The 19,497-nt window shown below is 34.2% G+C and overlaps 2 protein-coding genes across 2 annotated transcripts in view; one reads left to right on the top strand and one right to left on the bottom strand.

Annotated features, from left to right (window-relative positions):
- Positions 1-19,497, top strand: part of LOC145269249 (large ribosomal subunit protein uL3-like) — an 84,969-nt gene that overhangs the window by 23,729 nt on the left and 41,743 nt on the right. The window lies entirely within an intron of this gene.
- LOC145269250 (uncharacterized) lies at positions 13,622-15,227 on the bottom strand. Its single transcript, XM_080124876.1, has one exon. It carries the CDS (start codon positions 14,727-14,729, stop codon positions 13,848-13,850), a length of 882 nt encoding a protein of 293 aa, XP_079981002.1. The 5' UTR covers positions 14,730-15,227; the 3' UTR covers positions 13,622-13,847.

Raw genomic sequence — 19,497 nt, 5'->3', positions numbered from 1 at the left:
GCACGAAATCTTCATACAAAACGCTTACAATGTGTTCCATAGCTTGTTGCTGTGAGGTAGGTACAATTTCCAAGAATACTGAGTGAGAACTTTCTTGTCGGTTCGTTTTCTGTTTCGGTTGCTAAATTATTTTTCATTTTAAATTAAAAACACATTGTACTTAAAAAGCTAACTTAAAATTATTTTTTTTTATTCTACGTAAGTAAAAATAAGTTTTAATTATTTTGCATTTCACATTTATAAAAAAAAAAAACAACAACAAAAACTAAACTTCAAGCTAAATCGAAATTGAATTTTATTTACATTTGAATAAAAAAGTCGATTTATTTTTTTAAGACCCCCCCCCCCCCCCCCCCAAAAAAAAAGAAAAACGGGCAAAAAAAAAAAAAAAAATTATCCACCAAGAAAATAAAACCTAACAAATTAATCTGAAAAGCACAAAGTTCAAGCAAAAAAAAAAAAAAAAAAAGGCCAATTGTCAGTTTGATCTCCTTTCGCTTTCCGGTATGCTCGATCTGACTTTTTGATCGCCCGTCTGGTCGGCCACATCAGAGAATTATCGTTAGTTATTTAGACGAGACATACACATTTAAATCATGATTTTCTCTAGTCCAGATGAGTGCAGTAAATAAACTTTTAACTCGAAATGACCCCTAATGTACTAATTTATAACGTAAGACACAGAAAAACATTTATAATACGTACACAGCTTTTTCTCATAGAACCACCGACCGCTTTCAATGGATTTTACCAAACTTCCCTACACTTATTAAGATCACCATCTGTTATATCGATGTCATATTTATGGTCTTCTATGCAATAATCAATTCTAAAATTGCATGAGTGGTGTGATGTAAGGCTGTATGTTTCCTTAGTTTTCCAGAATTTCCTGAAATATTGTTCTAACCAATTATAGAATTTTTTGAGAAATATATAACTCATCATATTTTGTGTTTGTAAGTGGATATGCATATTAAGTCGATGGCCTTTAAATGGTGTTTTTACATTTAATATTGTCCACCAAGTATTAATAATATTTATGTATTCTGCAACTTCTTCACATTTAGATATACTTTTCTCTTTACCTATAATTAACAATTTTCTCTTTAGCTAAGGTTAACAATCCTTGAATTGTGTAGTCATTAAAAATTTGTATGACTAAATTTACTTTTTGTTTTTCTAGATTTGTAGGTGGAAGGGCCTTTGTAGTTGTAGCAATATTTTAAGAGTGATTGCGCTTCAAATTTTTTAATGTCTTGCAAAGTTGTAAATGGGGCTTCTAAAATATCATTTGATTACTTTCGTTAAAGCTAGGAAATATGCATTTGTTGGCATCTTTTTGGCCGAGCAGTTATTTCTTTATACACTTAAATATGTGCACAGAATAAAATATAAGGACAAGAGGCCGAGACTTCAAAACTGGATGTGCATATACTATTGACAGTCTTGGTGGATAAGTGAATGACATGGCTATTCTTATTAATAGCATTGTTATCTGTTATAACAGATATTACTTTAAACCCAATCTCCTCTAATCCAATTATAATTTCTTTTAGAATTTCGAATAAAGATTGTGCTTTTAGGCATTTAGTAGGCATAATATGCACAACGTCTTTATATTTTGAACAGATACTGCTCACCATGAAAGCAAAGGCACTTGTTGCAGCCTCACAAGTATTATATGCTGATCCAACAATAGTCCCTCCTTTAAAGTCAAAGTATGGCTTTAAATGAATTTCAACAAATAACGATATTGTCTCATCTTGTTGTGATAACAATTTAAATTTATTCTTAATGTACATCAAGAATTTGTCATGTTGCTCAACTACAGGATCCATGTATTTTCATAAAGTTAACCTCTTGATGGTAGAAGGACAGGGTAAGATGAGTTTATTGCTGTCTCTTAAAAGTCTGTATCCTTTTGGAGAGGAGTTATAAAATAGTGAACAAAATATCAACATTTCTGCAGAATAATCAAACCTATTCTGTGTCAGCAGTTGTAACTGCTCACATAAAAATTTTAATGCGTCACAATATTTTTCAGTTTGATCTATGAGCAATGTTGAAAAAGATATCAGTCAATGAGGTAAACACATTTGGAAGGTTGGTTGTGTGTTCCTCTATATCCAGTTTTTTTAATGTTTTTGAGGATATTTTCTAAGGTGATGATGTCACTTACATGAGTAGGAATTTTATCTTGCCCTATCACATGCATTTCCACATCATTACAGAAAACCTGTATTGAACACTCATGTTCAATCACTAAAGAAAGACTTATTTTGGGATTGGGAGATTTTGTGATGTGACATATCATGAGTGTTTTGTCATGTTTAACTCGGCCAGGTATGAATTTATCATGTGAGTATGAGTACCACACTCGTGCATATTTCTTCGCTTTGCCTCTTTCCACATTCTCTCGACATGGTTTGTGGTGGCACCTGTTATAGGATTTACAAAATTATAACGATGGTTGACACGCAAATGATTGTAGCCTGCGTTCCCCAGCCTATCATAGGCACGCCAACAATCGGATACAGTTGTACCTGGCCGAATATATCTTATCGGTAATGTGGCGGCGTCCCTCTTTGGTACTGCCACCAGAAAACCAGATTTTGTGGCATGCTCGTAACCACCAAATACCCACAGTTGTCGTACCATGCGACCAACATGATTTTTTTCTCTGCGAAAAAAGACTTTCGTCAATCTCCACAACTGTGCCTTCTCCGCCAAGTATTTGGTGATGCCGTAAAGTGTTCCACACAAATGTCCCTCACGAACATTCGCCAATCAGCAATTGTGCTGAACGAGTCCATAAGGCATTCGCTTTTGCACCACTCATAAGTGGCTGTATTACGAGCCCATAAATACAAAAATTTAACTGTTTTTCAAGGAGATATGCGATTTTAAAAAAAAAAAAAAAAGCTTCCTTTTCTGAGTGATATCTTTTTTTTGCATCTGTAATTGTAGCAGACCCAAATAAACCCATCCTGGTTATCATGGGGATGAAATTTCATTTCTTGTCCGCAACGACATATTTTTGTTCCGGAAATTAAATTTTGGGACTGTAGAAAGTCGACAGCTGTGGCATTTGTGCGCAACAAATAGCATATATCCTCCAAGTTTAAACTATTAACATCCATATCAAAATCTGCTGAAAGAAAATTTGAAGTGGTAAGCGCGCGAAAAAAATTCGAAGTTATCCATGCGTGTCCAACTGCGCATGTTTCGAAAATCTCGTAAAAAAATTCTTCAATTCTTTGCATTCTTCAATTTCTTTGCATATTCAATAGTATTCTGCTTAAAAAAAAAAAAAAAAAAAAAACGCAAAAAAATTGCAGATGTGATGTGCGCATCTCATTCTGGCGGGGGAAAAAAAAAGGCTAGATTGCAAAATTTGGCCTAAAGTAGAGGTATTCTGCTAGTTACATTTCCAAAATGGCCACGTTGACGTGATAAATAATTGTTTTTCGCTGTAACAAAAAAAAACTACTTGATCAAATGAAGTGAAGTTTTTTTGTTTTTTTTTTCCGGAGAACTTCAGTCTATAACAGGTACGTACAATAAATATTTTTTTTTCAATATTTCCATTTTTTAATGTTACTAAACTGTATAAGTACCCAGTCCAATACATCTGGTCCAGAAATGTAATTTTTCCTTTCAATTCTTCAAGGCTTTCAAACTTAATATTCTTTTTATATGCCACATCGTCGGCAATGCTTTCAGCCAAAGCATGTTTTGCGGCCTCATTTTCTAGCCGCAATCTTTTGGCATTGGGAGACTGTTAGATGTTGACGGTTGGGTTACACATACTTGTGGAATTGTATCTTTCTGCAAGCGTGGAAGCAAGGAAGGTTTTTTGTTTTTTTAACAAATCTAAGTTCCGACTTGTGTCTGTACAATTGGGTAGGTCGATTTTTCACTTTTTTTTAAAAAAATCAACTCGCTTAGCCCCAGGAAAGTTGTGTAGTAGTATACCTAATACTCATACAAAAAATTAGATCTCTTACTTGCACCGTTATTTGAGGAAATAACATTAAAGATCATCTACATAAACAAATTGAAAAATCTTTGTTTTTTTATTTATTTTCCCTATAAATTAGTTAGAACAATTAGTTTCAATATTTAAACCCAAAAATGTTATTTTGTTGCATTAAAATAAAATAAGGTAAAACAGATAAAAGATAACTAGAATTAAAAAAAATTACCCCCCCCCCCAAAGCACTGACAGCTCCAACATTTTTTTTAACTTCCTTAATGAAATTGGAACAGTGATAACATTTTAAAATATTGAAAGAACAGATAATTGTTTTTGTTATAAAAAAAAGTGCATCAAATTGCTGTATATAAGATCCCTTAGAAGCGAATGCAGGCCTCATTTGATGACACAACACCTTTGCAATTATATGATTGTGTCTTGCTTCAAACCCATACACTGATTCAGAAGCTTCGGTTGTTAATTTAACTGCCCTTTCAACACTTTGTGAATGTGAGGGTAAATCTGGCAACTTCAACTTAATTCCATTCATCAGTGAATTCAAAAGTTCATCTTCAGAAAATGTTTCTGTAAATGCCGGTTCACAAACTCCACTCTGTGAAAGGTCAATTAATTCAGACCAATGATTGGCATTAAAGTTGATTTGTGTTATTTTTTTAAATCTTTTTTTGGCCGGCTCCTCTTTTCTGAAAAAATAGAAAAATTACTTTGAGTTAACTTAAAGGTGTAAGCTTATCTATTTTGATGTTTATAATGAAATGCAAACATAAATTTAAAATGACTTGATAAATCGACAAGAACAATTTAATTAATATTATATGCATGAATTGTTACCGAATTGACAAAATTTTTTATATTGCTTCTTCTCTCACTTCTAGCTCATCTGATTTTACCACAGCATACAATATATTTTCAGGGAGCAAAGCAAAAGCATTATGCTGTAAATTTTTTAATGTAATATGCTGAATTTCAGGTGGCTGTTTTTTCATCCTATTGATCATATTGAAAATATACAGTTGCTGGTTATGGAACTTATCTTGTTTTATTTCAAACCAGCTAACTGCGTATACTTCAACTATAAATTTAATAAGGCTGTGGAGTTGGTCAGACATTTCTTGAGGATAGGCCCCTCGTGTCCATAAACACATTAGTCTGATGGCCAAAGTTAACCATCTTGCCTGATGTATAGGCCCAATTTTCCAAGCAGCAAATGTAGGATCAACTTTTCCTCTAGAAATGGCAAGTGCATATTCGAATAAAAGTCTCTGGTCAGAGGTTAGTTCATTTATTTCCTCAGCCGTAAAACAAATATCCAGAGGACAACCGTGGCCTTCGTTATAAAGATGTCCGGCCAGCTGAAAAAATGACGTCATCGCCAAGGTCCCAACAAGCAAGATATGTGAAACTCAATAATGAACGGTAATTTTTACAGACAACGTTAGAAAACTTCAAAATTGGATTAAAATAAAGAAATAAAGAACACGATGATTTATACTGAAACTCCTCTAATATTAATAATAAAAAAATAATAAAAACACAAGTTGTTTAAGTATTATAAGCAATTAAGTATTTCGTATTATAGATTTTAAAGATTAGAATGCGTTCTTTAATTACTTATAAATTACATTTTAAAAAAGTGAAGGAACACTATTTGATTTGTAGTAAACTTGAAGTTTATTTAATATAATTAAATGAAAATTATGCATGTAAGATTATGAATATTTGAAGCAGAACACAAGCAAAACATTTGATATGATTTAAGACAATAAACAAATATTAAAATTAAACTTTTTTAAATCAAAATGAATATTTTTTTAGATCAAAATGAATATTTTTTTAAATCAAAATGAATATTTTTTTAAATCAAAATGAATATTTTTTTAAATCAAAATGAATATTTTTTTAAATCAAAATGAATATTTTTTTAAATCAAAATGAATATTTTTTTAGATCAAAATGAATATTTTTTTAGATCAAAATGAATATTTTTTTAGATCAAAATGAATATTTTTTTAAATCAAAATGAATATTTTTTTAAATCAAAATGAATATTTTTTTTAAATCAAAATGAATATTTTTTTTAAATCAAAATGAATATTTTTTTTAAATCAAAATGAATATTTTTTTTAAATCAAAATGAATATTTTTTTAAATCAAAATGAATATTTTTTTAAATCAAAATGAATATTTTTTTAAAATCAAAATGAATATTTTTTTAAAATCAAAATGAATATTTTTTTTAAATCAAAATGAATATTTTTTTTAAATCAAAATGAATATTTTTTTTAAATCAAAATGAATATTTTTTTTAAATCAAAATGAATATTTTTTTTAAATCAAAATGAATATTTTTTTTAAATCAAAATGAATATTTTTTTAAAATCAAAATGAATATTTTTTTAAAATCAAAATGAATATTTTTTTAAAATCAAAATGAATATTTTTTTAAAATCAAAATGAATATTTTTTTAAAATCAAAATGAATATTTTTTTAAAATCAAAATGAATATTTTTTTAAAATCAAAATGAATATTTTTTTAAAATCAAAATGAATATTTTTTTAAAATCAAAATGAATATTTTTTTAAAATCAAAATGAACCACAATATTTTTTTAAATCAAAACTGGAGAACAAACGATGAATTAGTTTAACTGGAGAACAAACGATGAATTAGTTTAACTGGAGAACAAACGATGAATTAGTTTAACTGGAGAACAAACGATGAATTAGTTTAACTGGAGAAAAAACGATAAGTTAAAATTAAAATCAAACAAATAATGTTAGTATAAACAAAGTTACTAATGCAGAAATATTTCAAATATTAAATACATCAGACATAAAAATCCGTTGTGGAATTTAATTAAAAGTTTGAATTTTTCTGAATTTTTTTTTATTATTAATGTTATCATTCTTGCGACAAGAATTATTTATGAGGGAATTCAAAGAACTCCATATGAGCATTTTTTCAATTTGTTGTATAGGGTGACCCTCATCACAAGAGTCAACATTAAATAAAAGATGTTGATCAGCCAAAATATTTAAGGTTATATACATGGCTAATTTTCTTTGATGAATAGAATGAAAAAAAGAATCGCATTTGGTAAGTTTATTTATGACTATATAATTATATAACACAAAATTATTAGTTGTATCATTTGGGTATAACAGAACCTCTGTTAATACCCTGAAAGTAGCTGTTTATTTCAGCTATTTCTTCAATAGTATCTCTCCCAGATATTAAGTTTTTGCAACTATTGCATTTCAATTTTTTAAAAACTGCATGACAGCAATAACCTAACCTGCTAAGTATAATATAACAGGAAGTACTGCTTTGCACCGATTAATATCATCTTCTGTTACATCTATGTTAAATTTATAAACATCTAACTGTTGTTCTGTTGTCATTTCATCCCAGTTAGTTTCTTGTAAATTCTTCAAATCAATAGTTTGGTTATTAAGTGGTAAACTCAATTTTAAAACTGACAACATTCTAAGATTTTTTTTTTTTCGCATTCATGCATTTGACGTATCGATATATTATACTGTTTAAAAATTTTATCAGCCGGCATAATTTATTTTTAAATATTGGAAAATTTCAGGAAAATTAATTTTTGCTAGATTTTTAAAACGTGTCAACAGCTTAAAAAAAATCGTCTCTTCAAAAGAACGTGTTTTAAAGAGTCAATAATGTAAACGCAAATGTTGTCTCGCATTTTCATTAGTTTTGTATGCTGTAAAAAATTTTTTTTTAATATTAGCAATTTATTTGAAGCTTCTTTTGAATGGTAAAAAACTTCGGATGATAATCTTGAATTAAATACAGGGGGGAGGAGCACGTTAAAACTTACTTTGTTGAATGGAGATGGTGTAAAATCTTTTCTTTTTACTGCATTAATCCATAGGCAATATAATTTATCTTTTGGAAATGAAAATACTGTCACTTTTGGTCCTTTATGATAATTTCCTCTGCAATTTGGAACGATGCACCGTGAAGGCATTTTAATAAAAAAAGAAATATTACACTGACTTCAAGACGTTACGATATCCACGAGTGACTACCGGTGTCAAGCAACCAAATGTTAAGGGACTATCCGTGATGACGTCAACAGATTAAATTATTTTTGCTCACCGGCCATCTTGTCTTTTAAGATGGTCTTGGGACAACCAACCGGTGTAAATATTACTTGGGGTAAATGATTATAATCATTACTACATAATTTTCCTAGAGGACCAGCGAAAGTTGTAGGGCTTTTTGTGATTCCATCTATATGTTTAAAAAGAACTCTAAATGGAAGTTCATTTTGGTGCAAAGAACAGCCTATGGTGTGTAACTTTGTAGTTTTTTCTCAACAAGTGCTACAAGTCCAGCCTCACAACCTGTATTTGTATTCGTGTTGTCTACTAAAATAGCTTTAATTGTAGATTCACTGTTGTATTCTTTCAAAACAGCAACAACTTCCTCTGCAAGAACATTACTGTTTGCACCAATATTAGGAATAACTCTGAGTTAGGTATTCACTTTTGTGTTCCATCTCTGTTGTGAAGGTCAAATGGCTTTCTGGTCCTTTTGCTTTTTTTTTAATATTTTCTCTCCATTTGGCCCCAAAATCTCTTTATACAACAATGTATTTTTTATCATTTCTCCCATCAACCCCAATACAAACAAGGTTATCAACGATTTCGTGTCTTTCATGGGCATTTTCTTTCATTCTTGCCGTTTGTCTATCTATTTTACATTTCTCAATGATAATATCTTTTATATCGACATTAGATTTGAGAAGGCCCATAGCCTCTAAATTTAAAATCAACGCATTAGCAAGGCTGGCTCCAAGGTTGGAAGAAATATCACCCCTGATTAATTCCATAGTATATCGAGGGATTTTGATAAGACTGTAAGGGCCTATGTGATGTCTCTCTGGCTCAAAGTATTCAACTTCTGTTGAATCACTATTAGGACTGGAGTGGGAAAGAACAGCATCCACATCATTAGAGGATGAACATAATCTCTTTTGTTGTACTAATCTTTCTGTTTTCTTTTTACATTTTTTTATGTCAGCTTTGTCGATTGGACCAAGCTGGAAAGTACCCTTAGGTCCATTTTTAGCTCTCTGATCTTTTAAATATTCCTTCTCTTCCACTGGAACCTGAAATATAAAATGTTATATTTTGTACAAACAAATGAATATCAAAATATTATTTCATATGAAAATGGTAATAATTGCTTTTACAAGTGTTTAAACATTAAATGCAAGCATAGGAATCAATTTAATTTAAAATTTACATTACTTAAATCTCTTGGTCCATTGTGGAGCGTAATCTTGTTTTAACCCGTTTGAGGGTTGAGAAAGACCGCTCCGCGGAACAGGAAGTGATTTTTTTTGTTGTTTGTTTTTAACAAAACGTTATTAAACAGTAACAACGTTTTTTTTTTTTTTTTTTTTTTTTTTTTTTTTTTTCTCAGTAATGTTTGTGGGGGGGGGGGCAACAATTACTGTTTATCTTTAGTTCCGACTGGAAGATTTTCTACTGACTGGGAGCAAAGGGTTTTCAGAGGATGTGGAAAGAAGCTCCTTCCCAACCGGGTAGCCTTCCGCGATTTGATTTATTATGGAGACAAAAGGGTTGTCCAAATTTTTGTCTCCACATAAATTCGCATAAATATGTTTCCAACAGCTCCCGGTTGGTACCGCATTCTAGCTTGTTTCTCTGTTTGGCTTCTTTCCACATCCTCTCGACGTGATTTGTGGTCGCCTTCGTAATTGGATCCATGAAATGGAGACTATGGTTTACAGTTAGATGTGAAAACCCTTCGCTCCCTACTGTTATAGGCTCTCCAACAGTCGGACACGACCGTTGTCCCCGGCAAGATATATTTTTTAATTATTGGAAGGAGGGTTTCAGCGTTTCTATTAGGTACCGTTACCAAGAAACCCTCCTTTTCAGCGGGGTAATAGCCGCCGAAAACCCAGAGCGGTTTGAAGAGTCTGCCGACGTTATGTTTGCGTCGGTTGAAGACAGACTCGTCTATCTCCACTGTGTGGCCTGGGCCTCCGATCTGCCTAGGATGCCTGCGTAAATAATCTAGGCAGACGTCCCGTAGGAAGTTCTTCCAGTCGGTTATAGGATGAGATGAGGATATCCCACATTCCCTGCGGACGTTCTTATCTGTAGCCAACTCAAAGGCCCACAGATATCAGTTTTAGTATCACTTTTATGGTCAGCTTGGAGGCCATGAAAAACGTCCCGTGTCGCAGTGAAATCCATTTTCGACAACGTGTATTCCTACACCTCCACGCAAAGCCGTCTTTTACTTGGTCCCTTTTTTTAAATTCACACTGTGTCTGGCATTTTGGGCAGGCGACCGATGTAGGAATTAATTTTCTCTCCTGGCAAAACTCGACGATGGCTTCAGTGGAGTGCAAGGTTGTTTCCAGCAGTCCTAGGTTCATATTTCTTTTTTTTTTTTTTTTATCGCTAAATTAAATAGCTGAAATGAAAGGCTGTGTATTTTCAGTTCTTTCTTTTTTACAAAAAGAATTCTCGTTGCTTTTGTTAATGTGTCTACAACCTTTGGGTCGTATCCGGGTCAGGGGCACCAGTTACTTGTGGTGTTGGTGATGATGATACCGTCACAAAAAAAAAAACGCTTGTTATATGTAGAAAAGAACCCGGTCAACATTGCCAGGCGTCTCGATTCTAAGGATGGGACCAGAGGGCGCGGCTTACTCAACTCGAGCTGATTGTCTCTTCACCAGTACCGCCGGGCGACTACTCCCTTGCTAAAATTTGCACGTTTTTTTTTTTTTTTTTTATATGATTTGTCACGTTCGCCCAGAGACTCCGACCTACACGTAAGCGTAACTCGATCTGCTAGATACTCGATTTCGTTGACATAGAATGATCGAATATCGACCGAGACATTCCATGTATTGTTCGTCTGATTTCTATTTTTAGACGTGAATGTTTTTTGTTTAAATTAAGAGAGATGGACCTTATTTTGCATGTTTCCATATTTAACAAAAATGTAATTTCGTCGTTTTTTTTGTTTGTTTGTTCTCGATTAAAAAAAAACACCAGCGCCAATTCCGCTTTTCAGGCCGCACTATCTAACAGTGACCATCATTCAAAATCAAGACGCCTGACCGTGTCACAAGTTCACATGATTAGAATAATTCTATGTGGTTAGTTAACCCTGTAAAATTCTGCAATTTGTTTCACAATATTTGTAAAAGCATCGCCCTCCGTGTGACCATCTTGTCGCCACATAAACTCGTCCAAATGCGACGGTAAAGTTGAGGATGGTGCACCATACATTGTTTTCAATCTCCGTTTACACACCATTCACATATGTTCTGTTGGTGTGCACTTGGGTAACAGGGTTCACAAAATTCTGTAAATGATTGTCTTGTGCACATATGGCGGTTCGTACGGTTTCCAAGCGTCGGAATGGATGATACTACCAGGCAGTATCATTTCCCTAATGATAGCTATCAGAGTTCTGACTGCCCGGTCTTAAACATATCGCAGGAAAGCAATTTTTGAGACTGTCGAAACCTCCGAAAATCCACTTCTGTCATCATGCGCCCGCGGTTGTATTTTCTTTTCGTTAAGACACTTTCATCTATCTCCACAATTACTCCGGGGCCCCCTAATTTTGTTGGGGTAGCTAATAATTTCTTGGAACAAATGTCCCGAATGTAGCCATACCACATAATGGCCGTTTTCTCTGTTATTGTGCATATTTTGGCACACTGCGTTACAGGGGTCTTATATGCCCAAAAATATAAGACTTGAATGAATGTCGTCAGTGGCAGCTGAACTCCTAAAAACCTGCCTTTCTTTATGTGAAGGGCACCTCCAACGGTAAATTCTGCCCCTTTGACAAATGATGCACAGAAGTCCTTTTCGCAAAATACTATTTTCTCGCAAAAATTTTTTCGCCTCATTGTAGGAACTCCAAACTTGGCTCATGCTTGGCAAATCCGTGCTGCTTCTACACAGGGCTGGAGGAGGTTTCACTGCGAAGAGCATCAGGGTCAGAAACACAGTAATGTTCACCATTGGCAGCACATCAGCAGATGAGAGGCCGTCCAGCCCAGGGGCGGTATCACCCATGGACAAGGGCTGCCTCCACATCTGTGATCTGGAGGGGTGCTAGTACCCTCCATTCCTCCTTTTTACCCTGTCTCTGCGTTTTGCCTTTTATTCCCCTTCCGCGGTGACAGGTATTTCAGGAAAAAGCAGTTCAAAAGCTCACCTACTACCAATAAATTCGACCTATCGCCGATCAGATTCAGCATCTGCTGCAGCTCAGCGAGAGGCTTCTCCCATGCAGAATCCGCCTCCTTGACTATCAAACCAATCTCATGTAGCATATCTTGGCGCCAGACTTGGACTTCAGTCTGAATCCGTCTCTTCTGCCGGCTCGCTCAGAAATGACGAACCCTCGTCTGTTTCCGCCGGCACAACTCGTGCCTTCCTTCTTCTCCTAAGCCGCTTTACCCTAGGCGGGCTCCCAAGCTCTGGATATCGTTGGAGCCTACGCTTGATGCTGTCCAAATTTGAACTCCATATGTGTCTGGAATTTGCCTGGTAAAATAAATTTCATTTTTAAGTTCTCTATGCAATAATCAGTTACCGTCAACCGGGGTGACTAAGGCACCATTTTGAACTTCTAAGTTTGATACCATTTTCAAAAATAGAATCGTATGGGTTTGTCTTGAACACTTTCAGTTTCTTTGAACTTATGCCACAAAGCGGAAACACAATTTCGATTCGCAAACGTTCTGCACCAAACTTCTTTTGTGAATTTGCCACCATCTCGGAAAACATTTTCAATAATAAATATCCTTTCTTGTAAGGTAAGCACCATTTTCAAAGGGTCCCTGAAACAAAATATTTAATATAAGCCGACTATATTTAAACATTTTATATATTTAAACACTATTTGAACATAATATATTTAAACATTTTCAACTACATTTAAACATTTTCAATGTCTTGTTTTCAATGTCTTGTTTTCTTGTGTTCAGTGCGCTGTTTCTTTTGGCACGAATATCCTTTCTTGTGTTCAGTGCGCTGTTTCTTTTGGCACACGAATATCCTTTCTTGTGTTCAGTGCACTGTTTCTTTTGGCACACGAATATCCTTTCTTGTGTTCAGTGCACTGTTTCTTTTGGCACACGAATATCCTTTCTTGTGTTCAGTGCACTGTTTCTTTTGGCACACGAATATCCTTTCTTATGTTCAGTGCACTGTTTCTTTTGGCACACGAATATCCTTTCTTGTGTTCAGTGCACAAGTTTCCAGAATATTTCAACACGAAACTGCTTGAAAAATTGTAGCATTTTCTTTAATTACTATAAAATTAATATAGTGGTAAAATATAAAATTAAAAGAATAATAAATGGTAACTTACCATAATTATTTTTCACATGCATGGGAGTCAAATAGAAGAAAACTTGTAATGTTTTCAAGGAAAAAAGCTAAACAAATTTGTTTTTTTTTTGTCAAATAAATTAAGTTAAATTTATTTCTTTTTTCACAAAATTTAATTTTTTTCAAATAAAATACTTTTTTGAATGTCTTTTTCAAAAATAATTTAAGCAAAGTTCAACAAGTTTTTTTTTTTTTTTTTTTTTTTTTTTTTTTTTTTGGTAAAATAAGAACTTTTCATAGGAAATGAGAAAAGGAATGACCGTTTCACTCTTTTTTTCACAAAATATAATTTATGAAATAATTTTCAAAGCCATACATGCCAGGATCATTTTCTGAGGAATTTGTTTCCTCAGACTATTGGACGACATGAAACTACAAAGTATGGGGCAGAAAAGATAACGGACATAAAAAGAAGCTAGTTCACGGGATAGCTTTCAGCTATATGAGTTAATATGGAGACAAACGGGTTACTACCAAATGTTTGCCTCCACATAAACTCTGAGAGATACGTGTCTAAATGTTCCCGCTTGGTTCCGCATTCAATTTTGTGGCGCTGTTTTGCTTCTTTCCACATTCGTTCAACATGGTTGGTTGTAGCCTTCATTTGAGGATCTACAAAGTGAACCTGGTGATTCACTTTTAAATGGCGATATCCCTCTCCCCCAACTTTGTTGTATGCTTTCCAACAATCTGACACGACCGTGCTCCCCGGCTGAATGTATTTTTTTATTAATGGAAGGAGGGTTTCTGCATTTCGGTTTGGTACACTCACCAAAAAGCCCTCCTTTTCAGTGGGGTCGTAGCCACCAAAGACCCAGACCGGTTCTAAAATTCTTCCGACGTTATATTTGCGTCGGTTAAACAGAGTTTCGTCTATTTCAACTATACGGCCTGCGCCCCCTATCTGCCGGGGGTTTCTAACAAAATGATCCTGGCAAATGTCTCTGAGAAAATTTTTCCAATCCGCGATAGTGTGTGCGGATTTTACACCACATTCGCGCTGGAGGTCTTTTTTGCCTGCTCGCTCAAAGGCCCACAAATAAATAATTTTTAGTATGCAGGCTACTGCCAACTTGGACTTGGCAAATGTCCCTGTCCGTATGGATACCCTCCGTTGGCATATACTTGCTGTACATCTCCAGGTAAATCCATCCGAGGTGTCCTCTCTTGTCACGAGATTGCAGATGGTACCACATGTGACGCATTTTTTGCTTGTTGCCAATAATTTATATTCTTGGCAAAAATTAAGAACACCATCACTGGTCCGCAGTTGTTCATTGAGCATGGTAAAATTCATGTTCGCTCAGGAAATGGCAAATTGAAAATGAGCCCAAAATGCCTTCACCAATTAGCAGCAGCGGCGGCAAAACGTGCTGCTGATGATTCGTAAAGAACTCTTGGTACTCCTTCCAAACTTGGAGCAAAAATTACCGTTTGCAAGGTATTAACCATTTGACCCTCGAGCTACTTTTTCGCATTTCAACTTCTTTTTTTATTAACTATCATGTACTTTCACCTAACATTTCAATTTCTGTTTTTTTGTGGGGGGGGGGGGATCCATTTTGTACACAATTGTAAACCAAACCCGAACTGATTCTAGTGCAAGTGTCGTGTGTTAGTTTGCGTTTTTTTAATGGCTAATTTCGTGAATTTGGTCTTCAAGAAATTGTCTTTTTTTTTTTTTTTAATAATTTTACCACTATATTAATTTTATAGTAATTAAAGAAAATGCTATAATTAATTTTTCAAGCAGTTTCGTGTTGAAATATTCTGGAAACTTGTATTTGGCGCTGCTGCTGCTAGCCCCCCCCCCCCCCAATTTATTTTTTCGTGTTTTCTCTCTCTGTAACCCCCCCCCCCCCCGTCTATTTTCTCCGTCAGATGGCAGCATGTGACGTCATTTTACGGAGAAATCCGAGCGAGTGATAAGCCACGCCCAGTAGGGTAGTTTGATTTTTAACTTTTTTTGGAAAATGCAAAAGACATAGGTGGAGAAAGTTGACCCCACATGAGGGAAGTACAAATATATAAAAACTAGGTTTCTAACATCAGCCGTTAGATGAGCATTTGATTTTAAAGATCGTCTTCTTTGAGACACGAAACGTCCTTATCTGTGAAAGATTTACATGTGAAATTATTTGGTATTTTGCAGTTTTGATCATAGCAAGGAGTGGGTTTATTTAAATAAACTATAACTATATAATAACTGGTATGGTAAATATTAAAAAAAATTTATACCCCCCCCCCCATTTTTTTTTTTTTTGGAAATGGCATATTTTACCTTACTGTGTGTTATAATTATAAAAAATTGTAAAAAGAATTACTCACTTGTAAAAAGTTAACTTGGGGCAAATGATGTTGATTGCTGGCAAATAATTTTCCAAGTGGGCCTGTAAAAGATGTTGGGCTTTTGCCACTTCCATCAATGGATTTAAATATTGCCCTAAAAGGGAGCTCATTCTGATGGAGGGAACATCCAATTGTGTGTAGTTTCCTTTTGATTTTATCTTCTAAGGAAGAGACTAGTCCTGATTTGCATCCTGTGTTGGTGCTAGTGTTGTCCAAAAGGACAGCCTTTAGTGTTTGAACACTATCATATTGTTTTAACACTTGGAACACCTCATTTGCCAGAACAGCACCTGTGGCTCCAACAGTGGGATCACTCTATGAGTAAGGTATTTCCCATTACTTCCGCATCCCATCTCTTTTGTAAAAGTCAAATGATGTTCTTGTCTTTAGATTTTCTTTGTATTTTGTTCCCTTTATCATCAACAGTTTCTTGGTAAAATAATGTATCTTTGTCGTGTTTCCCATCGACACCAATGCAGATAAGATTGCTAATTTTTTCATTATGCTTTTGATAGGCACTATTTTTTGTTTCTTTTTCCCTATCAATTTTGGATTTGTCCAAAAAAATATTTTTTAAATCAATGTTTGGTTTCAGAAGGCCCACAGCCTGCAGATCTAAAAGAAAAGCATTTGCGAGACTTGCTTGCGAGATCACCCCTGATGAGTTTAATTGCATAACGCGGAATTTTTATAAGGCTGTAAATACTCTTACATTCTCCCTCTGGTTCAAAACTTTCATCTGTTTCATCACTATTTTCTGAAGGAAGAATATTTTGGTCTTGGGATGTTGAAGCAACAGGAGGGGATGAATCCACTTGCTTTTCTCTTGACACAAATAACTTTTTAGATTTTGCTACTGCTGCTTTATCAACAGGTCCCAGTTGAAAATTGCCTTTGGGTCCAATTTTATTTCTTTGGTCCTTCAAATATTCTCGATCTTCCAGAGGAACCTGAAATATACAATTTGACAAATGTTAATTCTATTCTACTCTGGTCTTAGAAATAATGCTATTTTACATATAAAAAATTGTAAGAATTTTTCTCATTTGGTTAATGTCTATATCATACATATCTTAAATTAAATGAATTTCGATACTTGTAATTAATATGATTACAAGTATCGAAATTCATTTAATTTAAGATATGTATGATATAGACATTAACCTTTTTAAAAATAAAAACAAATAATTGAAAATTAAAATAAATAAAAGTAAACTTACCTTCTTTGTGATAGAACAGGTACACACTGTGCTTTGCTTGACAATTTTCTTTTCTGCATTTAACATTTTTGTCACTACATCTTGCAAGTGGTAAATCACATGAACACGATGAAATGTCAAATAATTTGTCAAGTTTTTCGACCAGAATATTTTTAGCGACTTTTGATAAGGATTTTCTGTTTATTTGCTTAACTTTTCTAAAGCAAGTATCTTGCACTTTATATATAATCCATTTTTCAGTCAATAGGGGCAAACGGGGATTTACTGCCTTCCAAATATCCACAATTTCATTTGCCATTAATTTCGAAAGAGAAAATGCATTTAGAGTTGGCTGAGATTTCTCCATAAAGTAACTATATTTAATAACTTGACGGAAAGTAGGGGGTTCTGTAGTTTTTAACGGAGAAGGTGGGCCTGCAAATTTTGTAGAATCAGTACTGCGTGTAGAAATACTTTGTTTTCGACTCATTGTTAGAAAAATATCTGCAAAAATATATTAAATGATATTGTAAGAAATAGAAAAAAGAAAATTATTAATTTAAATTAGGAAAAATAGATAAATCTATATAAAAAAAATAATGGTTTTACTCACCGAAAACAGTTTAAAAACACAAGTCGATTAATTCACACACAAATAGCCTTGCGTAGAAAAATGTTATTTTTAATAAAAAAAACCTGTCAAATAGCACAAAGATATAAAATATATATTTCTTTCTCTTATTAATTAAAATGTGCTTAGATATAAAATGCAAAATGTAGTTTTTGTATTTGCAATCAGCCTGTTACTAAAGAGTAAACACAACACACGTGAGCGAGCGAGAAAATGAAACAAATTAGTAGACGGTGTTGAAGGAAAGATAAACCGGGTAAAATAAAGCCCTTGTTATAAATTTTTTTAATTTATTTTAAATGAAATCTTTAGCAGAGTTTCTTTTTTTTCCGGCACTCATTGTTTTCTGAAGATAACATAAATAACAAATTTAAAAAATATTGCTTATACTTTCTTAAAAAGAAGCGGTATTAAAATGACATGCTTATTCTTTCATTTAACACCGGCATTCAGCGATGTACAGCCAGGATTTAAATTCATTTGCTCAAAAAATTACGAGGTTTTGGGAAAAAATATTTTTCAGTGTTATGTTATTTAGCAACTTTCTCTACCTCAGTCTTGCCGTGGTTTCAAGATCGACCTACCCTATTGGTCGTATGGCTTGCATTATGGCCTGCCCAATCGAAGCAAGTTTTACACCAACATTTTTGCCAGCAAACATAGTCCTAAGCAGTAATTGCAATGAGTTTGGAATGTAGCTAGCAGAATCAGCAATGTCGCCCGTGTCTGGATAGAAATCCTTTGGGGTTTCCATGGACTTTACATCACTGGCAATGAGTTTTGCAGCAGCTTCAATAATATTCAATATTTTCAGCTTTCTGTTGCTTGTGGAATGCGTAGAGGATTGAGCTTTCTGTATCTCGCAATGTGACCACACATTCTTTGGTGCTCAGCACAGTCATTAAAACCCTCTCGCCAAAGTGCTCCTTTATTTTAATTTTCATGTATTTAGCAGCGTAAGGTTCATCCTCTGTGTTCTGAAATTAAGATGTTTCACCACATTAACGTTAATGATGGGGGTCACGTCATCTGTTGTTTTTCACCTGATAATTTTTAAATAAAATAGAATTGCATTGCATGGGTCCGAGCTCTGATGCGGTAAGTGCCCCGGCCTAATATCATAGTCATTGCTTAATATAGTTTTTAGCTGTGACCTAATTCCTTGACCTAGTTTTGTATTTTTCAATCGTCGCTGACGCTGATTCGCTGATGCCTCCTTTGAATTTCTTAAACGATCCCATGTCTGATGGTCGATCTGAAAGAGAATATCGAACATGCGAAATAATATTGAATCATGCCAATGTCATATCAGTTCAAGATGCAGTATTATAAGAACGATTTGAGTTTAGTGTATATATATAGTTTATTTACAATAGTTACATCAGTGTCAGTGCGGTTTAGAAAATATTTACAAAAGTCTATGTGATCATTGATCAGTGTCATTGATAGAATACTTTATCAATCGGAGTCACTGAGCACTTTTTCACATTCTAAAAATAGCTGTGACGTCGGCCCTCGTCCGTTGATTTGTCGTTGGTATATTGCTAATGTGTAGTTATGTTTTTTTTTTTTTTTTTTTTTTTTTTTGGTGTGACGAAGTCGTCCTCCTCCGGTTCCTCTGTTTCTGAGTCGCTGAGCACTATTACTCCGGAGATTGGCGAGTCCTCTATTACTGTGTCCTGAGACATGGTGGGTGCTGAGGGGCTGGGTTGGTTTGTTGCTGTAGGACATCTGTGTGCCTTGCAACCGTGGGTTTTACAGTACTGCGTCGGCTGGTTTTCGTCAATTTCGCATGCCTCAGTCATCCAGTCCTCGACGTCGGAATCGTCCGAGATACGCAGGTTTTGTACCTCCTCTCCTCCCATGAGTTCTTTGAACAGTTGTCT

This window comes from Euprymna scolopes, chromosome 45 (assembly GCF_053919585.1).
Source record: "Euprymna scolopes isolate OS-2025 chromosome 45, ASM5391958v1, whole genome shotgun sequence".
Lineage (NCBI taxonomy): Eukaryota > Metazoa > Mollusca > Cephalopoda > Sepiida > Sepiolidae > Euprymna > Euprymna scolopes.
The sequence above is the reverse complement of the archived record's forward strand: the minus strand, read 5'-3'. Positions and strand labels throughout refer to the sequence as shown.